Below are 24,835 nucleotides of genomic sequence, written 5' to 3'. Positions count from 1 at the left end.
AGCAGTGACAGTTCCATTATAATCCCATTTTCACATGCTCAGAGCTTTCTGAGCTGTATTATTTTGTCACAGAGGTTTACATTTGGCCCCTAGCTCATAGGTGATATTTTTTTGAGGTTTCACAAAACCTATTAATCCATTTTTGTGTTACCAGAGGGTAAATAAATGCTTTTCCTACCTCTTAGATTCTTGTAGCCCTGTTATGCCATTGATTTTTACACAGAACTCTCTGCAGAATTTAATAGCAATCAGCAGCCTGATGTGCCTTAATGACTTCCTCTGTGCGTTCAAAAATGGCTAAACTTGACAAGTTGAAACCTTCCAAGGGGCCAGTGCTCACTGAGTAATAGCTCCCAGGTCAGTATGGGATTATTATTTTAAAGCAATAACAGAATAAAGACATTAAGATTTCCTTGAGTTTATAAAAATGTTTTGAAAATTAGTTTTGTCCCCAGAACAGCCCCTGAGATTAGAGCTATACAGCCACTTCTCAGCTTGTGCACATCAGATTAGACCTACTGCAGTTATTGTAACTGCAGCAGGGAAGGATCCAAACAGTAAAGGAAATACAAAGCAGTCAGTCATAACTTCATTGACTTCACTAGAAACATGCAGACATAAAAATGGTATAGTTAGGTGGAGGATGGGATCCTTAATGTCAATGTTAGCTATTTTGCAGAGTATTTTTGTGTAGTATTTGAAAGAGAACAATCTCCTCAAAACATAAGCCTGCACAATACATAAAAGAGCATGGCATAAGAAGTTTTTTCTGTGTCAGTCCACCCCATTTATCTCCAACACACCTGCCAGGGGATAGCAGAGGGACAGTGTAAGGATCTTTGTCCCAAACATGCCAGCAATTTGCAGATGACGGTCTTCCTGAGGCAAAAGTCATGTCCTTGTGTTTAACGGCTTTAAATCCATTTTCTTCTCATTGGTGTAAGCTGGCTTTGAGGTCAAGCAAACATGTAGCCTCCATAACAATAGGACTCCTAATGCTATTTTACTTTTACTCAGAGAAAAGGATGGTAAACTCAGAGGGTTTTTTTTGGCTGGGATGAAGTTTGCTTTCTGAAAGTTTTGATTATGCAGCGAGGGGTGAAGAAATATAGCCAAGCAGTGAAATCAATATAAATTAATAAATTAATAAATTAATACTTCCATATCCTTTTCATTCTATTTTTCTTCTGTAAGTCTACCACTTGAGTGGGAGTTTCAGGGCTGTGACTAAGAACAGAAACAGCATCAGGAAGCTGGGAGTTTAGCAAGAATCCAGCATTGCCAGCTCTCATGATTTTTATCATAAGTATCATGAAATTTTGTTGCAGATTTTAAAGCATGAGCTGCTGATGTCATGGTATTGCCAAACTTCTCATTTAAGGTGGAGGAATTTTTTGGCTATTATTATCACAGAGGAAATCCCCCAAAATAAACTAGATGGAAAATGAAAAAGAAATCAACAGTGATTTTTGAGGTACAAGGATTTTTATAAAGTCTCACTATTTTTTGAGGCCTGACTTACGATGTCCAAAACTTGGAGTGGTCACTATTGAGAAAGAAAACTGCTGTGTTTTACTCAGGAGAGTGTGAGCTTTCATATCACCTATAGAGAGGTGATAGGGAAGGATGAGGCATCAGGTGGAATAAGCAAGCCACAAAACAGCCTGAAATGTTCTGAAAGGAGATTAAGAAACAAGGTGGATGACCTAGCACAGTACTTCGTGCATTACATGTACTCTAAACCCAGAATTTTTATTTATTTATTTATTTATTTATTTCATGATTGTTCTAGCAGTACAAATGCATTTGAGAACTCATGGGCCTCTGCTCCCCTACATGCACTGTGTGCACTGGAAGAAAAGTAATGCCCAAACTGAGAAAAATTCTACAAGATACACTGGCACCAGAACAGTGCTCTTCAAAAAAGGGTTTTCTGGAGCCTAAAATAACTTTTTTCAGTCCAAGTGAGACTGGGGAGAAATTTTGCTATTGACTTGAAGGAAGCCAGAATTTCACCCTATGTGCAAGAATGGGGAATGTTCCCTCCTGTTTTGGGTTTGTGTGGTGGGGTTTTGGTAGCGGTGGAAGGGCTGCAGGGGTGTCTCCTGTGAGGAGCTGCTGGAAGCTTCCCCGGCTCCAAGCCGGACCCGCCTCTGGGCCAGGCCGACCCCGTCAGTGACGGCGGTAGCGCCTCTGGGAGAGCAGATTTAAGAAGGGGAACCTGCAGCAGGGGAGGAGATGGGAATGTGAGAGAAACCCCTTATGTAGACACCACGGTCAGTGAAGGAGCGTGCAGGGGTGCGCTGTAGGAGGGGATGCCCCCGCAGCCCGTGGTGAGATGGCAGGATGTCCCCCCAGCCCAGGGAGGGGAGCAGGGAAGCAGATGCCCGCCTGCAGCCTGGGGAGAAAGGACCCCACGCTGGAGCGGGTGGATGCCCCCAAAGATGGCTGGGACTCCCTGGGAAAGCCCATGCTGGAGCAGTCTGTGACTGAGGATTGGCCCACAGAAACAACCCATGCTGGAGGAGTTCATGGAGGACTGTCTCCCATGGGAGGGACCCCATGGTGGAGCAGGGGATGAGTGAGGAGTCCTGCCCCTGGGGAGAAGGAGCGGCAGAGACAACATGTGATGAACTGACCCCAACCCCCATTCCCTGTCCCCCTGTGCTGCTGGGGGGGAGAAGGGAGAGAAAACTGTGAGTGGAGTTGTGCCGGGAAGGAGAGAGGGGTGGGGGGAAGGTGTTCTAAGGTTTGGTTTTACTTGTCATTATTCTTGTTTTGATTTGATTGGTAGTAAATTAAACTGATTTTTTTTTTTCCCCAAGTTGAGCCTGTCTTTTGCCCGTGACCATAAGTGGTCAGTGAGCTGTCTTGACCCACGAGCTTTTCCTTATGTTTTCTCCTCCTCATCCCACCGGGGTGGGTGGGGGGGAGTAGTGAGCGAGCAGCTTCGTGGTGCTTTGTTACCAGCTGGGCCTAAGCCACGACACCCCCCCATAGCAGACAGAGCAGGCCCAAAATCTTTGTGTCATCTGGTTCCACCCAATAACAGCTTTATAGAAGTAAGTTAAGAATGAATAACTTAACAGCTGCCCAAGGCGGCTCTAAAGTGCTGCTTTCCCTCGCTGCACATGAGAAGACAGCCATTAGCATTGCTGCTGCTAGGTTCACTACTCCTCAGGGGATGCTGCATTTGCAGAATGGCCTGGGTTTGTACTGGCAATATGCACACATTTGAAATTGCTTGCATTTGGATGCTGTTTGGTGCTCAGTTTTGAGTTAGTGCTGTGTCTGTTATAGATTCTTCTCATCATGGATAATGTGTCTCTTGTGAGCATGAGTCCTATTCTTTATTTTTGTTTGGATAACACTTCTCTGAAAGTCAAAAGATTGCCACATGCATTTTTACACAGCAGTATATTGTTAAAAAAAATTAACAGCTAGAAGATGAACAAATATAAAACAATGGCAAATAACTATTATACTACACTACATTTCCACCCAGCAGTCTCTAAGGACTTCACAAACACTAATAAGCGCATCCTCAGATATTTGTAAACCAGAGAAATATTATCCTCTCTAAGGAAACTGAGGCACAAAGGTGATGATTGGCTGGCCCAAAATCAAGCAGTATGAGAGTGTTAGCACTTTAAACTGCCACAGTGCCCTAGCACCCAATCCTGTATACTTCATTAAAGCAGTTAGTGGAAAGAAAGGTTTGTACACATGGCAGGACTTTGGTCTTTATGCCACCTACTTTTAAGAAGCTCCTACCCATTCTGCCTGAGTATTAAGGTCTGATCATGCTGAATGGCAAAACTTTAACTGACCTCACTCTGAGTTAATGCCATTTCAGCTACAATACTGGCCTTTCTTCTGAGAATGTCTAGGGAACTGTAGAAATGTAGAGTCAGCTCCTCACTCAGCTGATATAAATCACTGGTGTTCCACTAACATCAGTAGAATGATCTTTGGACAAATTAAGAATATGGCCCATGAAAACCAGTTTCCTTTCTTTATGTATTTAAATCAAAATTATCTAATATCTTTCAGATGAGAAAGAGCTGAAGCTGGGATGTGGCAAGGAAGGATATATTTTCCTTTCTATGCTGAGCATATGGGGACATGCAAAAGTTACCCAGTGATCAGATGTTTATTTTCGGAGCACTCAGAGTTTGATTTCAGAGCATCAGCTGAGCTGTGGTCACACCTATGAGCATATTTTACTTTCTAATGTTGGGGGTGGGGGGAGGAATAACTAAGAGAAGGGATAAACTACCTTGTACGTCATATGGACTATCATGGGGTGAGAGTGTGCATATGGACAATTTCCATGGAGTAAGCGAGGTGCTTGAAGGTCACACCACAGTAATTTATCTAGCTGCCTAGTGAGGCAAGTTCAAAAAAAAACCTTCCTGGAAAGCATAGTTACAGCAGGCAGAGGAACTGCTTAGCTTAGGCACTTTGCCTAAGCTTTTGTTCAAAGAATAAAAGCTGGGAGAAAATGGATGTGTCAGTAAGTCCCCCAATATGCACACACATATATATATATGTATGTCTATATTGCAATTTGCAACTTGCAATCAGTAAGACAATCTAATTAATTTTTGCTAACAAATTTAGCTAATACAGTACCTAAAAACCTCTACTAGCATTTGTGACTAGTTATGCAACACCAAAGTAGGTCTATACAGTGTTTTTACAGACACTTCAGCTATACTAGTTTAGAAAACATTATTGATAAAGCAGTACAGTCCCTGCTACAAACGGCTGACATTAGCAAGGTTTATTCTGCAAAGTACTGACATAAGACATCTTTATACTAGAATATATGTAACTCCCAGTGCGTGCTGAGTTGTTTTAACTATACACAAACAAAACCTTAATTGAAAACATTAATCAGTACAAAAATCAGTGTATGAAGACTAGGCTTTAGAAGGTAAAGATACAATTCTCAAGGAGTGCACAGGTACACTTAATTAAAAAGTGTAAAAATGTGCAAAGTAAAAATGTAATAGCCAGTAGAAAGAGCCTAATTGTCTGGGAAATGTGATACTGGCTCTTGGAAGTAAGTTTTAAGTTTAGTTTGGGGGAGAGCTATTTATGTGGGAAAGGCTGAAGAGCACTGGTTTCTTGAATAATGACATGCTATGATGGGAAGAATAAGAAGCAATTTGGGCACTATTAGCTACACTGTTCAAGAGTAATAAGGAACTTGAAAATGATGTCAGAGAAATTAGATAAAGACGACTATTATTCTGTTTGAAGGCCATAGCTGTGGAGGATAAATGAAAATGGAAACCAGTAAGGAATATAATACAATATGCTTACGGTATTTTGTGTTTGAGCTATTAGCAGGTGCAACATTATTGGCATCAGCGGGGCTGTCTTCACTTGCTTCCCAGCTCAATGTGGTACTGTATCTATTTTATATACTTATATTACATAGTGTATGTGCTATTGAAACACAACAGAAGACTTCTGAAATGCATTAGAATGTTAGACTGTATAGAGTGGTTAAAATGTGTACCTGCTTTAACTGCTTGCCATCTGAAATACAAGGAGATGAACCTAAATTGGCTGCTGTAAATGCATGTAAAGTTTTGGATTTAAGCCCAGATATGAATATACAAATAGATAAAGTTTATAGAATTGTGACACAAAGTCTCAGGGGTTTTGTGGGAATGTCAAAAAACACTCAGCAATCAGAACATATGCCTGCCATGTTAATATATCTTATGCCTCTGTCTCTAAAACAGATTATGGAGATGGTTGTGAAACAGAAAAAAAAGAACTTTTATTTAAGAGCTACCTTTGCATATTTTTCCAGACTTAACTAAAGCTACTCAAATGGAGCGACAGCCTAGAATTTCCTCTAAGAAGGGTTTTTAGCATGAGGGATGTAAGCCTCTCATTTTGCATCTGGCAAAGTGAAGTGATCGCTATGGAAATAGGCAGCGTAGCCTACGTTTCTGCATGGTGATCCAGCTAAAGCTTTTCTCAGTTGCTGATCTGCTTCCCTTGTTACAGATGAATACATCAGAAGAAAGTCAGTAGAAGCTGACTGGCTTAATGACAGATTGGCACAAGATCCTATAACAAGGCAAACTTTGATTCTTACTCATGCACTTAGCAACTTGTCCCAAACCTTCACTATTATGAGCTAAGATTCTGGAGAACAATTGATAACTTATTCATGGTGATTTATGAATTGAAGGGACAAAAAAGAAGGAAGCTGAATTTTCTGCTGTATTGTAAACTAATCTGCAAGCATCTGAAATCCATTGTTATGAAAAGTAATTATTAATTTGTGTAGTGCCATAAATGTATGTCCTGACTATGAGCCCTGCACAAGTGAGTCTGCTGTTTTAATTGACTTCAGCGGGACTGCTTATATGAACAAGATGAGCAAAACTTTGGCTGTGACGGAGCATTTCTCAAAGCTTGAGGCAGAATAATCACACAGGTGTGAACAGACCTCTCTATTTTTCTCTAGGTTACTAATTTCCAATTTAAGAAGGAATGTTGTAAAAGAAAAGAAAAAATACTATCTGTAGCTTCTTTTCCAACATGAAAAGCGGTGGGGCACTGCCCCAGCACAGGACTGAGCTGTGAGGGCAGTGTGTGCCCACCCCTGCAGTGGGGTGCTCCAACCCTCCTCCCACCCCAGAGCTCTGGTGGGTTGTGTCTTCAATGAGGGCACGGAGCAGCCCACAGTGCAAATATACAACGGAGCCCCAGCTGCTGGGAGTGTAAGGAAGGGATTAACCCAGGCTCTCATTCAGTGTGAGGCTCAGCCCATCTGTATTTAGCGGAGGCATGGGGCATGTGGCCACTGCAGCTCCACATCAGCATGGAAAGCAGCAGACAACCACCCAGTTTCTCCTATACAACAGCTGGTTATTGTGCTTCTGGGATGTGCATAGCTTCTTCTGGAAGAAATCACCACATCAAATGGGTGTCTCTTCCACATATGGAGATATTTTCTCAATGGTCCTTTTGAGCCATCTAAATTCTTCATTTTATAGCATTACGTAAAATACTTGTAATGCTATTAACATGCAAGATGAGTTTAAATATGTACAATCCTTTTCTGTTTAAATGAATTATTATAAAGCTCACACGGTTCAGAACCAGCTTTGTGGATCACAGAGTTTCACAGTACCTTATGTGTGAGAAACAACCAGAAATTTGATTTTTTGAGGTTACGTTTTCAAAAACGTTTGATATTGCCCATGAAAATCAATTTCCTCCATGGAAGTTTAGGACTTGGGAAGGGGGTTATTCTCACATTTTTGTGAATTCCTACAGAATAGCAAATGACCTATGCTCCCAAAAAGTTGGCAGGTGACTTATTAAACTTCCCTCAAATCTCCTTCAGGAAGTTCATTAAAACTCTATTTGGAAATGGCCAGGTGCTTGCTTCCCACAGTGCAAGAGGGAAATCTGTCACCCTGTTTAAAAAATTGTTTGGTTACTTGGGATAAAGAAATAATCATTATACCAAGCTGTGTGGTTTTGTGATGGAAAACCATGGCCTGGTGAGAAAAGTGCCAAGGTCAATGCAATGAAAGACCTGTAGTGAACTCAGACCTGATTTCAGAAGTCAGTGGTGGATGGAGGCCAGGAGAACAAAGTCTTTTCTGTGGTTCACTTGAAAACACTTTTTAAGATTCTGGATGAAAATAACTCTCTAGCTTAAGAGAGTTTTTAGCTTGAAAAAATATCATTAGAAAAGATTTTTATATGTTTTATGAGGATCACTAAGGCTGACAAAATTACCTTGTTTGACACTGGATCCTGACCTAAATACTATGGCCAAGTCATCTAACAGGAAAATAGTAGGGCTAAGCCTTTTTCATTCTTTATTCTGCCAAACCACTGCCTCTTGCAATCAGGATTGATTACAAACACCCAATTAAGAGGCATTTGGAACATGATCTGAACACTAATCCTGTCTCTTTTTCTCTTTATACCTAATTATCAGCCTTAAGATGGGTATTAGCGCTTTAATTAGTAGATTTACTTTAGGAACTTCTACGTAAACTAAGAAATCTATACTATATGCCTAAATGAATGTATATATGCACAGTCTTAGAGAGGTTCATGTAACACATACGCCTATATCCAAGTAGTTCTGTGTGATATATAAGTCTAGACATATACATGTGAGTGCATGTATATCCTGTTTTCAGACATAATTTCATTCTTTGGAAATACTACAAAAGAAAATAATTGAATTTGGTTTTACATCAGCTGTATAAAAATCTCTGTATCATAATTATGAAATTATGATCCAATGTTATAGCTTGCAATAAGCTATAATTAAGAAACTAATTTTCAGCAACACATAGGTTTTTGTTTTAATTATATCAGCAGAAGAGAGGGGGGTGGAGAGGAGAGCAGGGTGGGGTTGACTGAAAACACATTGAGTGTTTCATAGGGCTAATGCCAACGACTCTGGGCTTCAATTTAGAAAGAACTCAGCCCTCTGTTCTGGATTTGTCTACTTCTGTCCACAGAAAGGATGAAGGATTAAGATCATGGGAATCCATATTTGACCCTCAAACTTTTTCCTGTCTGAATGGTATCTGGTTGTAGCACATCAGGACAGAATTCTCCCCATAGGTCACTTAACTGTCTGGATTAACAGAAACACCTGCATATGTTTGTTATTATAATTTTAGTGCACTACTGTACAGGGACCCAAGTCAAGACTTTATTGGGCCAGGGAATGCACCCATACACCTAGAGTACAAAACCAGGCTCTGCATCCAACACCTCAGCCCTGAAGGGAGGCCAGCACAGACTCTCTAGCTATGACCAGGCAGTTTGGTCATGGTCTCCCTAATACCTTTTCCTGAGAAAACTCAAACCGCTACTCTAAGAAAGAATCGTTAAACAGTTTGACAATAGAGCCTTTCACAAGAGTTAACTGCTTGAATAAACAACAAAAGAGTCAGATTATTACACTGTGTAATCAGAAGACCAATATAATTTCCAACTTCTTTCAACTCTTATTTAGTCTCTAAAGCACAACAAAATAAGAGCATTATCTTTAGGTACTTGCATCTGATACTTGTGTGTCATGCTGAATCCTGTAGCAAAGAGCACATACTTGTATATACTTTCATGATCCAGAACTTTTCATTTAAGAAAAAGTATTATTTTTGTGTGTGTGTCTGTGTGGTAACATGCTCCATGTCTACTGCAACAAGTGTTTTTTGCTTCTCTGATCCTGTGAAGTCTCTGGGCTGAGTCCTTCCCTTGGCACAGTTTAATGTAGCCTTCCAGAGGGTATGGAATAGCAGTGGTCACCAGCAGGGCTCTCTGGAGTCTAGCAGCACGGTCCCCTAGAAAGCCTTTCAGGTGCTTTATATAAAGTAGAGAAATGCCCTCAAAGTGCACCCAGAAACATGAGATATCACATGGCCCCCAAATCCACTGCAACGACTCACCCTAAACTATGCCAAAAATACCTGTTTCTTGTTTTGGGGGACAGAATGAAGGATGGTCCGTTTCATCCCGTTAGTACTCCCAAATAATCTCTCAGTAACCCCAAACAGCTTTTGAGGGACAGATTTTTGAGGGAGACAGGGGGGTGGAGATGCCGCCCCTTCGGCCCAGGTACAGCCTTCCCAGTGGGTCTGTCGGTGCTGGGCCCACGTCCCACTCACAGCTGCGTGGAGCCTGGCTTTGACAGAGAGACATTCCGGCCTTTGCCAGCCTCCTGCAGTGAGGTACATGAGTGGGGCGGCTCAAGGTGTGTGGGCTGGGTGATTTAGTTAACTTAAATCAGAGCAAACACAGGAGCGTGGGCCTTCCAGGAGCTGCCCTCCGCAGGTGAGGAGGGGGCATTCCCGCCTGGCTCGGGTACCTCGTCCTGAGGAAAATTGCTAAAAGCCTGACACTGATGCCCAGAGGAACGGGGCCAGGCCATTAAAACCGTATTTCTGTCTGAAAGCTCAGAGGCCTTGGGTCCTTGGACTTCTCTGCTCAACCATGGACAAATTTGGTCCTTGCCTCTCACAGGCCTGAACGAATCTGCTCCTTTGCTAGCTCTGCTGCTTTCCTCGTGTTGTCAGCTGCAGCAACCCCGCTGCCTGCCATGCTCAACAGCAGCAGAAGGAGAGGGAACCAGGAAGCTCTGACTGACATTTGCCATCAAAACAACTGATACGGTTATAAACCAGTCCCACAGGGCCTGCGCTGCACCCCTCCTCACAGCCTTAAAAGAGTCACCGGAGACAGCTCCGTGGAAGCGGAGGGCAACAATAATGGGGTTGCACTGGGCTCAGACCCTCCGTTACACCTGAGATGTCCTTGGGGCAGTTTGTGGGAGCAGTTCAGGGCTGGTAAGCCCAGAGCTAGGCTCTAGCCGCACCTCTAGGGAGTCAGAAAGCAGTTATCATGTGTGCAGCCATCGACAGGACCCTTCTGACAGGCAGCCCTGTCAGTGATGTCCTTTACCGGCGGTTCTCCTCTGGACAGGCAGCTAGGCCATGTGCACTGCTGCATTGCCACAGCAGCTCAGTGCCATCCGGGGCTCCTCTTACTCCCATCGGCTCAACCCAAAGGGCTCAAACTGCCTCTGCATGAGAGAAACACGAGGCACAAGGTCTGCACAAAGCCCGCCTCGCTGCATGGAAGAATAGGAATCAGGATTTAGACAAAAGTAAATGAAAGCCTAAACTTTGCAGAAACTAAAGAAAGGCTGAGCCATGGCTTGCCTTGCTCCTGTTTATTTTACCAGCTTCAGTTTGTTATACCTGCAGATTTATAGCATAAATCCATTGACATTATTTAGAAATAAAATGGATGGATGGGTTTCTAACATCATTAAGGTCTATAGGAGTTCCATGGAGCTATAGTTTCACTCTGTAGGTTTGGAGAGCTATGCCTTCCTCCTTACTCAAGGATCTGGAGGGGCTGTTTTCTTCTATATAAACAATCATAGGTATTTTTTGCTCTGTATTCTATAACTTAACTGCAATTTCTATACAGCTCTAATCTCATCAGTGTAACTAATCCCTGGTAAATGTAATATAAAGAATAATTATCTGTGACATCTCTCCTTCCACAACTTGAATGTTTCCAAAATGGGCAATTTTTCCATTCCAAGTGATTTGACAGCATTGTGTATACACTCTATAATTGTCAAGCAAGGATGATATTTACTCTCTATGTCTAGAAATGATGGCCAATAAAACAATTGTGCTGTGTGGTATGTCTGTGAAAACTTTGTAAAACAATACAGTCAAGTCTGGCAACAAAGTCAATAATTTGTCAGTAAGGAAACCACTATTGGGCTTTCTCTACCCAACCCTCCACCTTTCTTAAGCCCTTTTCTTCTGAAGCTTCACATTCATTTTCTTAATGTTTTTAACCTAGTGTCTGTGAAATTTTTATTGCTCCCTAGATAATGACATCTGATCTGAATGTAACCACACACCTCTTTGCTCAGCAACATTTGTCACAAACCATTATAAATTATCATGCTGATAGTGTGCATTGCTGGGAAACCGGAAAAGTTCCATAAATTCAAAGTACTGTATCAGTGACATTCTTGTTTATTATCTAGGTATAAAGTTTTACTAGATTCAAGATGGCTACATTTACACAGTAGGATACTTCAGCAACACGAGACTTGTACAGCTTGCACTAAGTGCTGAAAAGCATTTACCACATGCAACAAACACTGGAGCATTTAAACTAATATGTAGCCATATGTTTTGTCTCTTCTATTCATTTTAACCATGTTCCTGACTCCAAAAATGCATGGCTGTTATTTGGGCTTGTTTGAGAAAAGGCAAAATGGCAAATAGAAACTACTTTTCTCTTGAAGTACAACCATAATTCCTGTTTCTTGGCCTCCTGAAGAGGAGGCATAACACTCATTAAAGTTAAAAGTTAAAAAGAGACTGTGTATTTTTTCATTATGTATGTCCTTGATAACAATCTGTGGTTGACATGATTGTATACTTCCTGTCAAGACCCAGTATTTCCATTATGCTGGTTCAGTAGTTCTGGCTAGAAGATATTTTATTAGATGAACCTAGCTTGTGTGAACATATTTTTAATTATTTGCGTATCTTTATTCTTCAAAACTGTGAAAGTTGAGTCCTTTGGAATGCCTCCAGAGAAACAGGAATTTTCATCATGTTTGCTTGAAATTTAAAACAACTCAAATGGTTCTGATTGTCAGAAAATCATACATATATGAATTGTATTAAGAGTCATTTGAGAAATACTTATTCATTAAAGCGTAGCATAATAAGTAGGTAAATCAAGGGCATATTTTTAAAATTCATTCCAAACCCTAACATACAAAGAGACTAACTGGGAACAGCTTCAGTACAGCTAATGCTTAAATTTGCTGCTTTTGATTCTCCTCAGAGAATCAACCTTTCACCACTTTTACATTTCAATACATCTAGGCCTCTATACAGAGTAATATTTTAAAAAGTTAGATAAGGTCTCTTGATTTTCTTGTTGGCACTACAGAACAAGAAGGTAACCTTTCCAAAGTCACATTGTTTCCCTCCCTGGGCTCCGGGGGTCCTTGTTATTAAAGTTGTTTTCAACGCTAACTGAGGTCTAAGATGCAATGAACAGCATTATAAAGAGGATTTTGGGAGCTAGGCCAGCAAACTAATCTTGTCTTCTAGTCTACTCTAATTGTATGGGGCATTTTTTGTTCCCAGACATGAATTCCCCTATCTCTCATTTTCTATCTGCATTTCAAATTTAAGTGCTTATTAATTTCCAGTGCTAAACCTTTCAATAAACTAGAGTGTAACCTAAATTGCACAATTCTAGATTGCAGACTGAGTTGCTAATAAACTAAGTATATTAGGAAATCAAAATGTACTTAGCTGCAAAACCAAAAAATCTTGTGATATGTTTTATTGCATTAATCTCCTGTTGTATCCAATATTTGGTACGAGGAATGTGAATTTTGTAAGTAGACACTGAAATTTCAAACCACAGAGATTGTTGACAAATTCCTGTTGATGAAATCATTTTCTGTTATTCTGGTCCTAAGTTTTTTTTGGCACAAATACAATCCCTCTCAAGTTAAAAAGAACAATTTTAAATATAAGTGAAGTAGCAGCTGAGTAATTTAGCTTAGCCTGGAAGATTAGCGTTTCAGCATAGACCAAATAATGGTAAAGTCATCACCATCGCACACAGCAAAGACAATGCAAACAACCCTATTTAGAGACTTCCTTGCACCCAGTACCATCTCATTACTTCACTGGCCCCCCTTTCAGAGGAAGAAATAATGCAGGGGGAAGAGTGGACAATGAATATTGAGAAAGGAGCAATGGAGAGAGGGAATCAATCCCTTCCCTGGACCCAGTTCAGCTCAGTCTAGCACTGTTTAGCACAGCACTATGCCACAAAGATTACTTGTTCTTCAAATAATTGTATGCTGTACACCACTTTACCGCTGTCAAAGACCATGTTGGTTTTACAGCGTTGGAAAAACATGTGTTCTAGCAAGGAGCAAAAAGGATTTGACACTGAAATATGCTTGATTTAATTTCCTAATCTTTATGTAAGAGACAAAGAGAGACAGACAACCATTTTAAAGCATTAGCACTGTCCCACAGAACGAAAGCAAAACCTGTATCAGGAAGACACATGGAAGTGAATAACTGCCTGAGTACAACAAATTAAAAATTAAAGAATGGGAAGTCAGCGTGTGAGCATATGGCATGAATATGAGCTGCAGCTCTAACACCACAGTAAAAACTCATTTTAACGAAGAAATGGGTTAGTTTTATGAGCATAGGGTTTTCCTGCATTATCACTCAACTATGGTACAGAAATGCTGATGTGTAAGAGGTTATAAAAAAAAAACAACCAACAAAAAAGCAGCTAAGCACCACACTGCATCATTAAAGAACTTCATTTTAAGGGAAATCAATAATTGTGATCTAAGTAATCAATTTATTAAATAATAGGAACAAAGATGTGCATGGTAAAAATTAAGTGCTTGAGTACAATTGGTCTCTTTCTCTAAGTCCAGCACTCTAACCTCTTGGTGTGTTACAACCACTCCTGACGATGCTGAACATCATTTTACAGGACCAAATCCTGTAAAATCTTGACTACTCCCATGAAATGCCAAGCCCCAATGGCTATTGAGTTTAATCTCTTTCTGACATGCAGAGGAAACCTTGACTGGTAGCACTGATGAAAAATAACTCCCTTTTGCAATTTTAAGGGGATGAAAAAACCATGATACTCAAGAAATTTTAAAATAACGAATCACTAAAATGAAACAAATGAAGTTAAATGAAACAAATCACTTTCTTCATGAAAGAAGCAGGTTGAACTTAGAGGGCTTGTTGAAGAAGAGAATCATCTGACCTTGTATTGCCTTGTGCAAGCTATGTGATTTACAGATTTGGGGAAAAGTGGAGAACAGCTTCTGGGAGGCTCTGACTCGCCTTCCCACTCCTGGAGATAGGTGGTCAAAGGCAATGCAAGGACAGGGGAGCAAAGGGAGCCTCAGCTATCCCCTTCCTCTGCTCAGGGCACTACTGTAGAGCAGGAGGAGGGGAAAGGAGAGCTACTGGCTATAAATCAGCAGCAAATGGAGAAAGGGGGAAGTACGACTGTGAGTCCTGCAGTCCACTGCCCCTTAATGGGTGAAAGTAAATGCCAGACTAACCGCTTTAAGAGGATTTGGCAATTTATAAATTGCCTGTTTCTGCCGTAGGCTGTTTGTAGTGGTGGGGCTACAAAATGAAAGGGGACTATTTTTTAAAACTCCAAAGACTTACTCAAAAAAGCAAGCAGGCCAACAAACACCCAGCGGTGCCTCACCCCTAATCGGGCCCCCGTAACGCGCATTAGCACCGTCATCCACCTGCGTGCCCGTCAGGCAGATAGAATTCAAGTACACTTTATAACACTCCAAAAGTTGGCGTCCCCACCAGGCAGATAGAATTCAAGTATACTTTATAACGCTCCAAAAGTTGGCGTCCCCACCCGGCAGAGAGAATTCAAGCATACTTTATAACGCTCCAAAAGTTGGCGTCCCCCCGCCCCGAAGGATGCTCCGCTGAGCGTCCCCTGCGTCTCGCCACAGCAAACACGGGCCGCAGCCCCTTGGCAGCCACGGGGGGGCCGGCCCCGGCCCGGTCCCGGTCCCGGTCCCGGCCCCGGGCGCGGCGCCCCGCGGAGCCCAGCGCGGCGGGGGATCCGCGGGCGCGGGGCGGCGGCCGTCCGGCAGGTGGCGCCGTGGCGCTCCGGAGCGCGGCGCCCGCACTTACTTGCAGTCGCGGTCCTCCAGGTCGAAGTGGGGGTTGAAGTTGATCATGATCCTCTGGTAGGGCTCCGGCGCCTGGATCAGCCACTCGCATTTTTGGCTGGGGTGGTAGGACTGCGGGTAGCCGGGAGACGTGAGGTACCCGGGGTTTAAAATTTTGATCGTGTCGCCGCATTTATCTGCAGGGGAAGCAAACAGGTCGGCTTTTCTCAGTTCTCCCGCCCGGCAAGGACCCGGTTTCAGCCCGCAGCAGCGAACCAGCCGACCGCCGTGGGAATGCTGGGCGGAGGGGGGTGTGGGGGGGTGGTCTGCAGCCTTCTTCAGGCAAACTTTCGCTGCATCCTTATGCCTTTAACTCAAAGGCATTTCTGCTACATTTTACAGGAGGGAAGAGGCCTGCCTCTGCGTGCCCATCCATAAGCCCAGCAGTTGGACAGGCAGCAGAAGGTACCCCATTTCCAAACAGTACCCTTTCAAGAAGACCCCCCTGCCCAGAGCAAACAGTGCCCCTTACAGTGTTAAAACCTTGCATCCTCACAACGGTGTTAATGTTGGCTCAGAAGGGTGTCTGAGACACAATTGTCTCCAAAAAGTATAATCTTCTTAAGTATGAAGTTTTAAGGAAAGCTGGGAGAAGAGCTAAAAGGATGCCATTTGACCCCCTGCCCAGCTATGGGATAAGCCTGGTCTATGTCACTGACCATTGGGATTGTCTTGGTGGATCCAAGCTCATTCACAGCAGACCCTCCCTTTGTTTTATCAGTCCATAAATCTAGGCAGGTTGAAACTATCTGTGCTCTTCAAACCCAGGGTAGCAGAGAACAAAGTGGTTTTAGTGAAGCAGAAATCATCCACTATTTATTCCTTCAAGGAAGTTTGCTCATGCTTGGAGACTGCATCAAAGTAATGGAGCAGAACAACATCCTTTCCTCTTCCCTCCATCCCTTCCTCCCCCCCCCCCACCCCAACAACAAAGATTTACTTCTAATAGCAAAATAGTTGCAAAAGTTTCCAGAATCACCAAGTGTGACTGTGAAATGTGGTATGCTGCATCTTGCTCCTTTGGCCAGCATTGTCAGGGTTACATTTTAACGTTTATAGGAAAAATAAAAAGGGACAAGAACTCCAACCTACACAGTCACTCACTTCACTGTCCAGTGCAGGTTTGTGTTATCACTTCTTTACTACTATGGATTTCTTTCTATAGACCTTCAGGGAGGAAAAACTTTCTCCACACTTTGATTGTTTAATTTTGAGCAATAAAATATGACAATAAACTACAGACAGGAAGAATGTCCACATTAAAAAGCAAGACTGTGTATCACTACATCCCAATAATGGTGTATACAGGCTGCAGTGCTGTATCTAATACGTTGCCTGTGAAAGCAAAATGGCATTCCTTGCTCTCAGCATGAATTTATAAATGTAGGGGATTTTATTGTAGGAAAAACAGGTCAAATGGAAATGAATGAGGAAGCGCACATCAAAAATGCATAAAGCTACACTCTTTATAGAAATTATTTGCCATAAATTAAGAGGGAAGGGGACGAGACATACTCAGGTGTATGGTTAAAACCCAGATACTGCTAAGCATGTTGCTGGGAAAGGCTATCTTATTATTTATTTCTGCTTTGCCTTTGCAAAACGGGCTGTTTTCCTCTGACCAGAACAAAAGGCGTTGCAGCTCAAAGCTCAAAAGCTGTCACTGGTGATCTTGCTAATTCACTGTCTGGGGCTCTCGGGGAATCTTGCCTTTTCCTCCTCGTGTAAGCACACTCGGAAAGTGATCCTGTCTCATTAAGCCCACTCCAGCCCTGCAAATAACATGGCAGAGTCTGGCATCTGTTAAATGCCTGAAATAAAGCAGTGCTGCTTCTAGTCACTTGACAGAGTCACTTCAGAGGACGCTGAGGTGGACTCACTACCACCAGCACTCCTTAATCTGCGACTTCTGGGAAAGTGACAGTGTAATAAGATAATGCGGTCTGCTAGACTCCCTGGCTCTGTGCAATCTCTCTCACACTTGATTAAGAAGAGCAGTTTCTAATGACTTTGGACCATTAGCTCTAAATAAGGTTAATGAATTAATTTAGCGGACACTAGTACTGCACGTAGGTGAAGGTGGCATTAGTAGGTCTGGTAGGTTACAGAGGAGGTTAATGGCCTTGGTGACTCCAGCAGGGCCACCACATTAACAGCTTGTGGCCCAGCAAGCAACCCACTCCCTTATTTTAATGGGGAGAAATGATCAACAAGAGCACCGGGTGCCCTCCTTCTGCCCCTCAGAGGGTGCAGGACTAGAGGCAATCCTGGTTTATGTGGGGGCCAGGGAGGCAGCTGCCTGCACCCCTCACCTGGGCTGGGCGGATGAGCAAAGTGCACCTCTCAGAGCATCCCCAAGTCGGGTTTGGCGCACACCTCTAACGCCTTTGCTCCTGCACCGCAGCACTGGAGGAGGCAGCTCGTCCTGATTAAATTAAGCAGCTTCCTCAAAACATATTGGGAAAGAGATTAACTTCCATCATAAACCAGGCGATTTTAATACTCTCTCTTCCATGACACTCCACTTGTGGTCCCTTATTAAAACAATATAACAGCGTAAGTGGAGGGTGCTCTCTTCTTTTAATTACTTTGATTGAAAACCCAGTCAGGCAAAAGTAAATATTTGATCATTAGTTAATAATAATTGCTCAGGATTTGTCGGGAAAGTAGAACTCGCATGAGCCGTTTCATGTGCAAGAGCTAAACGTCAAGCAGTCCCACAATTAGACCGCCTTTAAAAATGCATCATGCAGTGAAATATTCACAGTGCTCTGGCATTGTTCGGGGAAGGAGGAGCACGCTGCTTTTAATTAGTTGTATTTTCAAGGGCTGCCTGATAGTACACTAGCTACATCAGCCAGTTGTTACGGGATTTCTCTCTTGGAAGGGAGTCTTGAGCCTTCACAGAAAAGCTCAGCTTCTCTCTTGGCACCGTGTAAGTTGCACGTAAACTGCAGACTGGGGAAAGGAGTAGTCTAGTGGTCTCTCCGTTTGAAGACTACTCGCAGGTACACACACAACTACTAAAGGGCACGATAATCTGAAGTCTTACGCTTTGGAAAAAGAAAGGGGGGTGGGGGAGAAAGCCTTTCCTTTAAAGTGTTCATTATCTTTCAGATATCGAAGGCGAGACTTATTTAATTGCCTATGGCAGGAAACACTATTAAGATAATTGGCTGTCCTGATCTAGTGAGAACGAGCAGCCTGCTTTATACAACAACCCAAAAGAGCAGAGAATAAAGTCGGAAGGCAATGCCGGGGCGGGCGAGCCTCGGGCGAGGACCGCGCCGCCTCCCTCCTCCGGCAGAAAGTTCCCCCCGGCCGGGCTCAGGTCGGTGCCGGCCCCATCGTCCGCCCCCCGCTCCGGCAGCCCCGGAGCCCAGGCCGAGACCCGACGTCCCCCGTGACACTCACCGCTTCGCAGAGCCCTGGCGAGGGTGAAGGTGAGGGCTGCACAGTGCAGGAGAAGTCCCCAATCCATTTTCCCTTCCGACAGCAGGGAAAGGAGGAAAAAAAAAATAATAAAAAAATAAACGCCCTCCAAGCACAGCTCTTCCTAGGTCTTAAATCCTCCGGCCGGAGTCAGGAGCAGAAAGCGCCGTCCGCAAGGGCAGTCCCGGGGGCAGAGGGAAGCTGGCTTCTTTCTGTGCCTCAAGTCGCCCGCATCCTGTCATTTAGCTCCGGCTCCCTCTCCCTTTCTCCACACTTGTTCCTTCTCCAGGCGCCGCTGCCCCTGCCATTCCCAGCAAGACTAGAAAGCCAAATGAAAACGAGGGGGGAAAAAAAAAAAGAAAAAGAAAAACAAAACCAAAACCCAACAAACACACAAACAAGACAGACAAAAATCCTGGCGGCTGCTGGCACCTCTGGAGCGCTCTGCCGGGGCGGGCTCCGGGAGACGGGGCGGGGGTGCTCTGCGGAGAGGAGAGAAGGAAGGGAAAGCGGCCGTGAGCGGGGACCAGCCGGGCGCTGGAGTTTGCCAAACTGCGTCCCCCCCCCCCCGCGCCTGCCCCGCTCTCCCGCGGCCGCGGCTCCCGCGGGGCCGGCAGCCCCGGGGCGGCGGTGCCCGGCACTGCCCGGCCGGGGCGGCGGTGCCCGGCGGTGCCCGGCGCCCCGCACTCACCTGCCCCGGCGGGAGGCGGGCGGGCGAGCGAGCGCGCTGCCGCCGCAGGGACTCCCGGCCGGCCGGGGAAGGGAGAAGCGCCCGGGCGGCTCCTGCTCGCAGCCTGAGGAAGAGGAGCGCAACTCAGCGGCAATAAGAGAGGCCGAGGAGCCGCCGTCTCCCAAGCCCCAGTCCCCTCCCCCTCCCCGCCCCCCTCCTCCTCCTCCTCCTCCTCCTCAGCCCCCCAAGACATCGGCAGCGCGGAAGAACCAACAAACAAACACGCCGAGCCCCGGCCGTGGCGCACAGCCGGGGCGGGGGCTGGCTTGGGGGGACGCGGAGGGAGAGGGGGGGACGACGACGAGAGGCGGCCTCCCCCCGCCGCGGCAGGTAGAGCCGAGCCGGGCGGAGGCACCCACCTGCGCCCCGCCGCCCCCGCGGGCTCCTGCGCGGCCCGGCCGCCCCCGTCGCCCCGGCCCCCCACGCAGACACGCGTACCCCTACCCGCCTCCCGGCCCGCTCCCTCCGCCGTGACCCACGCTCCGCGGGCAGCCTGTCCCCTCCCGGGCCTCCCCCTCTGCCACCTTCCCCCCCCCCCCCCGACCCCCTTTTTTGTTTCGCGCGAGTGCGCAGCCAAGCACCCGCCCCACGCGTGTCTGTTGGAGTCCCTGCTGTCCCCCGGTAGGACACCACTATCCCCTGTGATCCTAGGGGCTGCTGGCTGCGCTGCTGTGGGGCGAGCTGTGAGGACCCCCGTGGACCTATCCTAGGGGCTGCTGGCTGCGCTGCTGTGGGGCGAGCTGTGAGGACCCCCGCGGAGGGACCCTCCGGTGGCAGGCTCACCCGGACCCGCTGCCCTTGTCCCCTTTGCATTCCCGCATCTCTGGGGGACCTTCCTGAACCCTCTCCCTCCCCACTGTCTTCCCACCTCCCTTTTCGCCCACCCTGGTTGTCATTCCCGCCTCTCTCGGCTTCCCTTGCGGCTTTGCCCCCCCCCAGTCTGTCTGTCTCTCGTAAAGACTCTTGAGGGTCTGAGGAGCTGCTGGGGTCCCCCGGGGCCAGCTCTGCTCCCCGCGGAGGCTCTGCGGCATGAAATCCCCACCGGGGAGTGCGTGTCTCCTTCTGAGCGATCCCCTCCCCCAGCTGGCACCAGGGGACAGGCACAAAGCGGGGACAGAGTGGGCTCTGAATCCCGCTGCTTTGGCTGCACGGTCTGGTGCTCCCCAGCTATGGGGCCTGTCCCTTCCTTGCCCCGTTGCCCTGCCTTACCGGGGGAGCGATTACCTAGCTGAACCCAACTGCTTCTTTTATGTGGAGTGCTTTGAGCTCCCTCTGTGTGGAGGCAATCCAGTCGCTGGGGTAGGGGTTAGAGGAAGAGCTCTAAGGCTGAAAGCTGAAACACAGCGTTAAATGGTCCCCAAAGATGGGTCTGTGCTAGGAAAATGACCTGCGGCCAACGGTGGATGTCAGCCACTCTCATCTCCCAGAGCAGAGTTTGGAAACAGTTTGATACTGGTGCACAGCCCAGGCAAATTCTGTTCGTGCTTCATCAGGAAAAAGACCTGTTAGAGGACCCACTCCACAAGGAGTCTTTGTGAAGGATGCGGAGGGAAAAGAGTTGGGCTTTGCTGGGGGCAGGGTCATCCTCCAAGTGCAGCTGCAGCAGTAAAACCCTGTCCACTCTGAAGGTGTAACTATGTTTGAAATAGTTTTCAAACCTAGTTGTAAGTCTGTAGCCACACAGATTAACTACAAATGTGTTACATCTGTGTTCAGAAATCATACACAGATTCAGCCTCCTCCATCCCTTTGTCTCCAGCCCCAAGTTTAAGCCTTCCACTCTCACTCTTCTTCGCTGCCCTTTTGAAGCCCCGACTTTAAGGTCAGCTGAAGCCTGGAGATTAAGTCCGTAGGAAATCTGTCTGCTGGTTTCATACTGCACACTCTCTCATCACTACTTTCTGAGTTTTTGCCAGACATTCCCCTTCTCTTCCGTGATTGCAGTTCTGTAATATCATGCACTAAAGTGCAGTTTGATCCTGTTATGCTCTCTGTACACTTCATTCTTTCCTTCCTTAGCTTCTGCCCCTGCTCCTGCCCCTGCCCGTGCCCATGTCTGCAGGCAGGCTGGAAACCAGGCAGGCTGGAACTAGTCAGACTGAGTTATTGGGTCCAGTCTCATTTCCCTGTCTTTAGGCAGTCTCTGGATCATCACATGCAATACTTATGCATTTCCTTGATTGATTGGGATGTATATTTTATGGGTAGCACATTAAGCCCCCTTTATTTTTTTCTTTTAGAGAAGTTCCCAGAACAAGGGGGAAGGGGAGAGTTAACAGTGCTTTCTGGTTATTAAAACTTTCATGCTGCTGGACAGTCCTTGAGATAAATTGGTTCTGTCCTGAAGCACATCGTAGTCTGCGACTGACGGAGAGATGATATAGGTTTTAAAATAAAGTATATCTATTTTTGAAAACATAAATTACCTGCTGATGGTAGCTTACTGGGGGGTTGCAGAAGTGTATACATACATGTTTGTTTTAAAAACTCAGTCTTGGAAGCCAACATTAATTCTGTAAGTAAAAAGTAGTAAGCAGATACCCAGGGAGCATGTATATCAAAAATTACACTTAGTGCATGGCAATGATGGCCCTCTTGCTTTGGCATTAGCATTGTCCATCAGGTAATTTCTACGAATCTGCAGAGAGGGAATACTCAGTCCCAGCTGTATGCTGTAAAGATGCTCCAAACCAACCAACCAACCAACCAACCTGTGGTATTTTTTCCATTTGTTTTCCTATCAGATTAACAAGTCACTTTCCACAGATGCAGGCACAGTGTGTTAGTAGCTAGTGTATTTTAAATAAATTCCATTCTCTGAAAGAAAAATTAAACACTTAAATGCAGACAGAACATGTACATCAGTGAAGATGGTACAATGTGATAAATTGTAAGACTAATGACGACGGTTGCTTTTATCACCTCAGCGTACCTTGTAACCAGTAATCCATATACCACAGTTTATTTCAGCACACTTGTATCTCAAACATCAGTGCTTCCTCCTCTTGCACAGAGAGTGATGTGCACTAGGCTGTAAAGACAGCTGAACAGGAATGGCCTCTGTTGTGGCTAAACGTGGCCCATGGAAGAGGATTTCTGCCCTTCCTCAGCACTCCGTGGGCATTTTGGATTTCACACTGGGACATTTTTTTTGCTGTTGAATTCTCAGGGCCTAGGAAATATAGCAGAGTCTTGTACGTTAATGTCCTTTCCTATCATAATGTGGACGGCATTAGTCTAGTTTTTCTAGCCATCTTTTTCTCTCTAGTTCATAGATATAGGCACAGGTTTCTTCCATTTATGAGTTGCCCTGAAATGATGAGTGAAGACATTCTATCCTTGGTTTACATATATTTATCTGAAAATGTTTAATCTTTAATCATCTTGAATATAAACTGGCATCAAATGAAACATTCAAAAGTCCCTTTTTATAATCCACTTCTCACATTTTAGTCATAGTATTTTAGGTCCTGATCCTGCAACTGCTTACACATTTGTTCAGCTCTCCATTTTCACATCAGTAATGGGATTTTATGGCAAGGATGAGTTAGTGTTACAAAGGCTGAATCTGAATCCAGTGTATGTAAAAGTTAATGGAGTGGCTAGCTTTGGGGTTTGGGTTCAGGCCCATCTTTGCTTCATAATTTGACTTGGTGTTTATAATGCTTTTTTGAAGATTGTCTGCACTTCTGTTATAAACCTGTTTCTCAAGAACTTTATAATTCAGCCATAAAAAATATTTGCCTTGGGCTAAATCATGTAATATAAAACTTAAAATTCCAAAGGAAAAAAACAATTTTCCCATTTTAACAATAGCAGAACAGAGCAACTTTGATGTTTACTCCTTTATGCACTCATATAGCACAGTAATGCATTTAATTAAAAACTAAGTTTGGCAAATGATTAATCCATGGCTGAAGACATCTTTATTTGGTACTATTTTGAAAAAGAAACACAACAAATTAAACCCATTCATAATATTAAATGCCTGAAAATGGAGACTTCCTACCAATATTTAGTGGAGAATAGAAATATATTTGTTTTATGACTAGTACATACTAATATCTTCATATATAGTCTGGTGCTTACTTATAACCTTCTCTCTAATGTTTTCCTTTTCTTTCACTTATCTTCCCCAATAATCTCTCCGAAATCAGGGTTCTGTGTCATCTCCTCTCCTGTTGCTTTGGCCATACAAATGACTGCTTGGCTTCCTGTTGCTTGCTGTACTGAACCAAAGCTATTTACCCTTATCTTTAAGATCAGACATACATTTTCCCTTGTCTATATCTCTTCTTTCTCAACCCTTTTATCTCTTACATCTTTTATCCTCCTACTCAGTCTCTCACACCCAATGCTTTTTTACCCTGTCCTCTCACGTTACACCTCTTTTCCACACGCAGCCACATGCATCTAAATGATCCTTCTTTCACTGCACGCCTTATGCTTCTCCAAGAACCACTCCAAATACATGTATTTTTATAAACCATTCCCTCTGATTTATACAATATTTCAATTTACATATGGCCATGTATTGCAAAATATACTCAGATCCTATACTCCATTAGTTAGAGATCAGATTCATTTGCATTTACATCATCTCCACACTGACTACATTGTTAGGGTTAGAGTGACTTTACAAATATCTTACCAAACTCTTTGGAATCACAACTGTGCCATCTCACAAACGTCTTATCAAAACACGTTCATCATCCTGTCTAAACACATTCCACTCCAACAAATTAGCACAGCCCAAGGCTTTATTAGCTGATTATCTGATTATCAAAAGTCAAATGTTTTCATCTGTGTCAAAGGCAAATCATCACATATATCACTCTACTCCCATTTCCAATTTGACAACAAGCTCATCAGGTCTCTCCTAGGCCTAATTCCTCTTCTGCTGGCACTGCTACAGCTGCTAAAATCTAAGCATGGTCACCATGTTCTTGCAGAGTGCCCCACTCCTTCTCTTCAGTAATATTTGTATATTCTCAGTGTAATCTGATTTTTATCTGAAATAGGAAGTGGGGACATATACAGTATATGATTTACAATAGTGTCCTTAATAATAATGCCTGATGATCTCAAGGGGTTCTGAAGTAGCTGTTTCTGTAGTGAAGGAAGTAATACATGGCAAATCCACCTATATGGACTAAGAATCTTATTATGTTTCCATTGATGGCAATAACAAAATCCCACTGACTTCAAAGGAGAAAAGCAGGCCCTGTATGATGATAATGGACCCTTAGATTATAAACTTGTTTTTATCAACTTCATTTGTTTCCATTTGGTTGCACAATGGGTATATCAACGCCTGTGTTTACACTAAGATAACTGCTGCAAAAAGC

At 44.4% G+C, this 24,835-nt stretch overlaps 1 protein-coding gene across 2 annotated transcripts in view; it reads right to left on the bottom strand.

Annotated features, from left to right (window-relative positions):
- NRP1 (neuropilin 1) overlaps nt 1–19,589 on the bottom strand; it is a 115,616-nt gene extending 96,027 nt beyond the window's left edge. For both annotated transcript variants that reach the window (XM_075046197.1, XM_075046205.1), the window contains exons 1-3: nt 19,449–19,589; nt 18,740–19,239; nt 15,288–15,462 (exon numbers count right to left, since the gene is read on the bottom strand). In XM_075046197.1, coding sequence (XP_074902298.1) covers nt 15,288–15,462; nt 18,740–18,806 — 242 coding nt within the window. In that variant the 5' untranslated portion in view covers nt 18,807–19,239; nt 19,449–19,589. The remainder of the gene's footprint in view (nt 1–15,287; nt 15,463–18,739; nt 19,240–19,448) is intronic.
- Nucleotides 19,590–24,835: the final 5,246 nt, after the last annotated feature.

Source organism: Buteo buteo, chromosome 2, assembly GCF_964188355.1.
Source record: "Buteo buteo chromosome 2, bButBut1.hap1.1, whole genome shotgun sequence".
In the NCBI taxonomy this organism is placed as follows: domain Eukaryota; kingdom Metazoa; phylum Chordata; class Aves; order Accipitriformes; family Accipitridae; genus Buteo; species Buteo buteo.
This window is presented reverse-complemented; position numbering and strand designations above follow the sequence as displayed.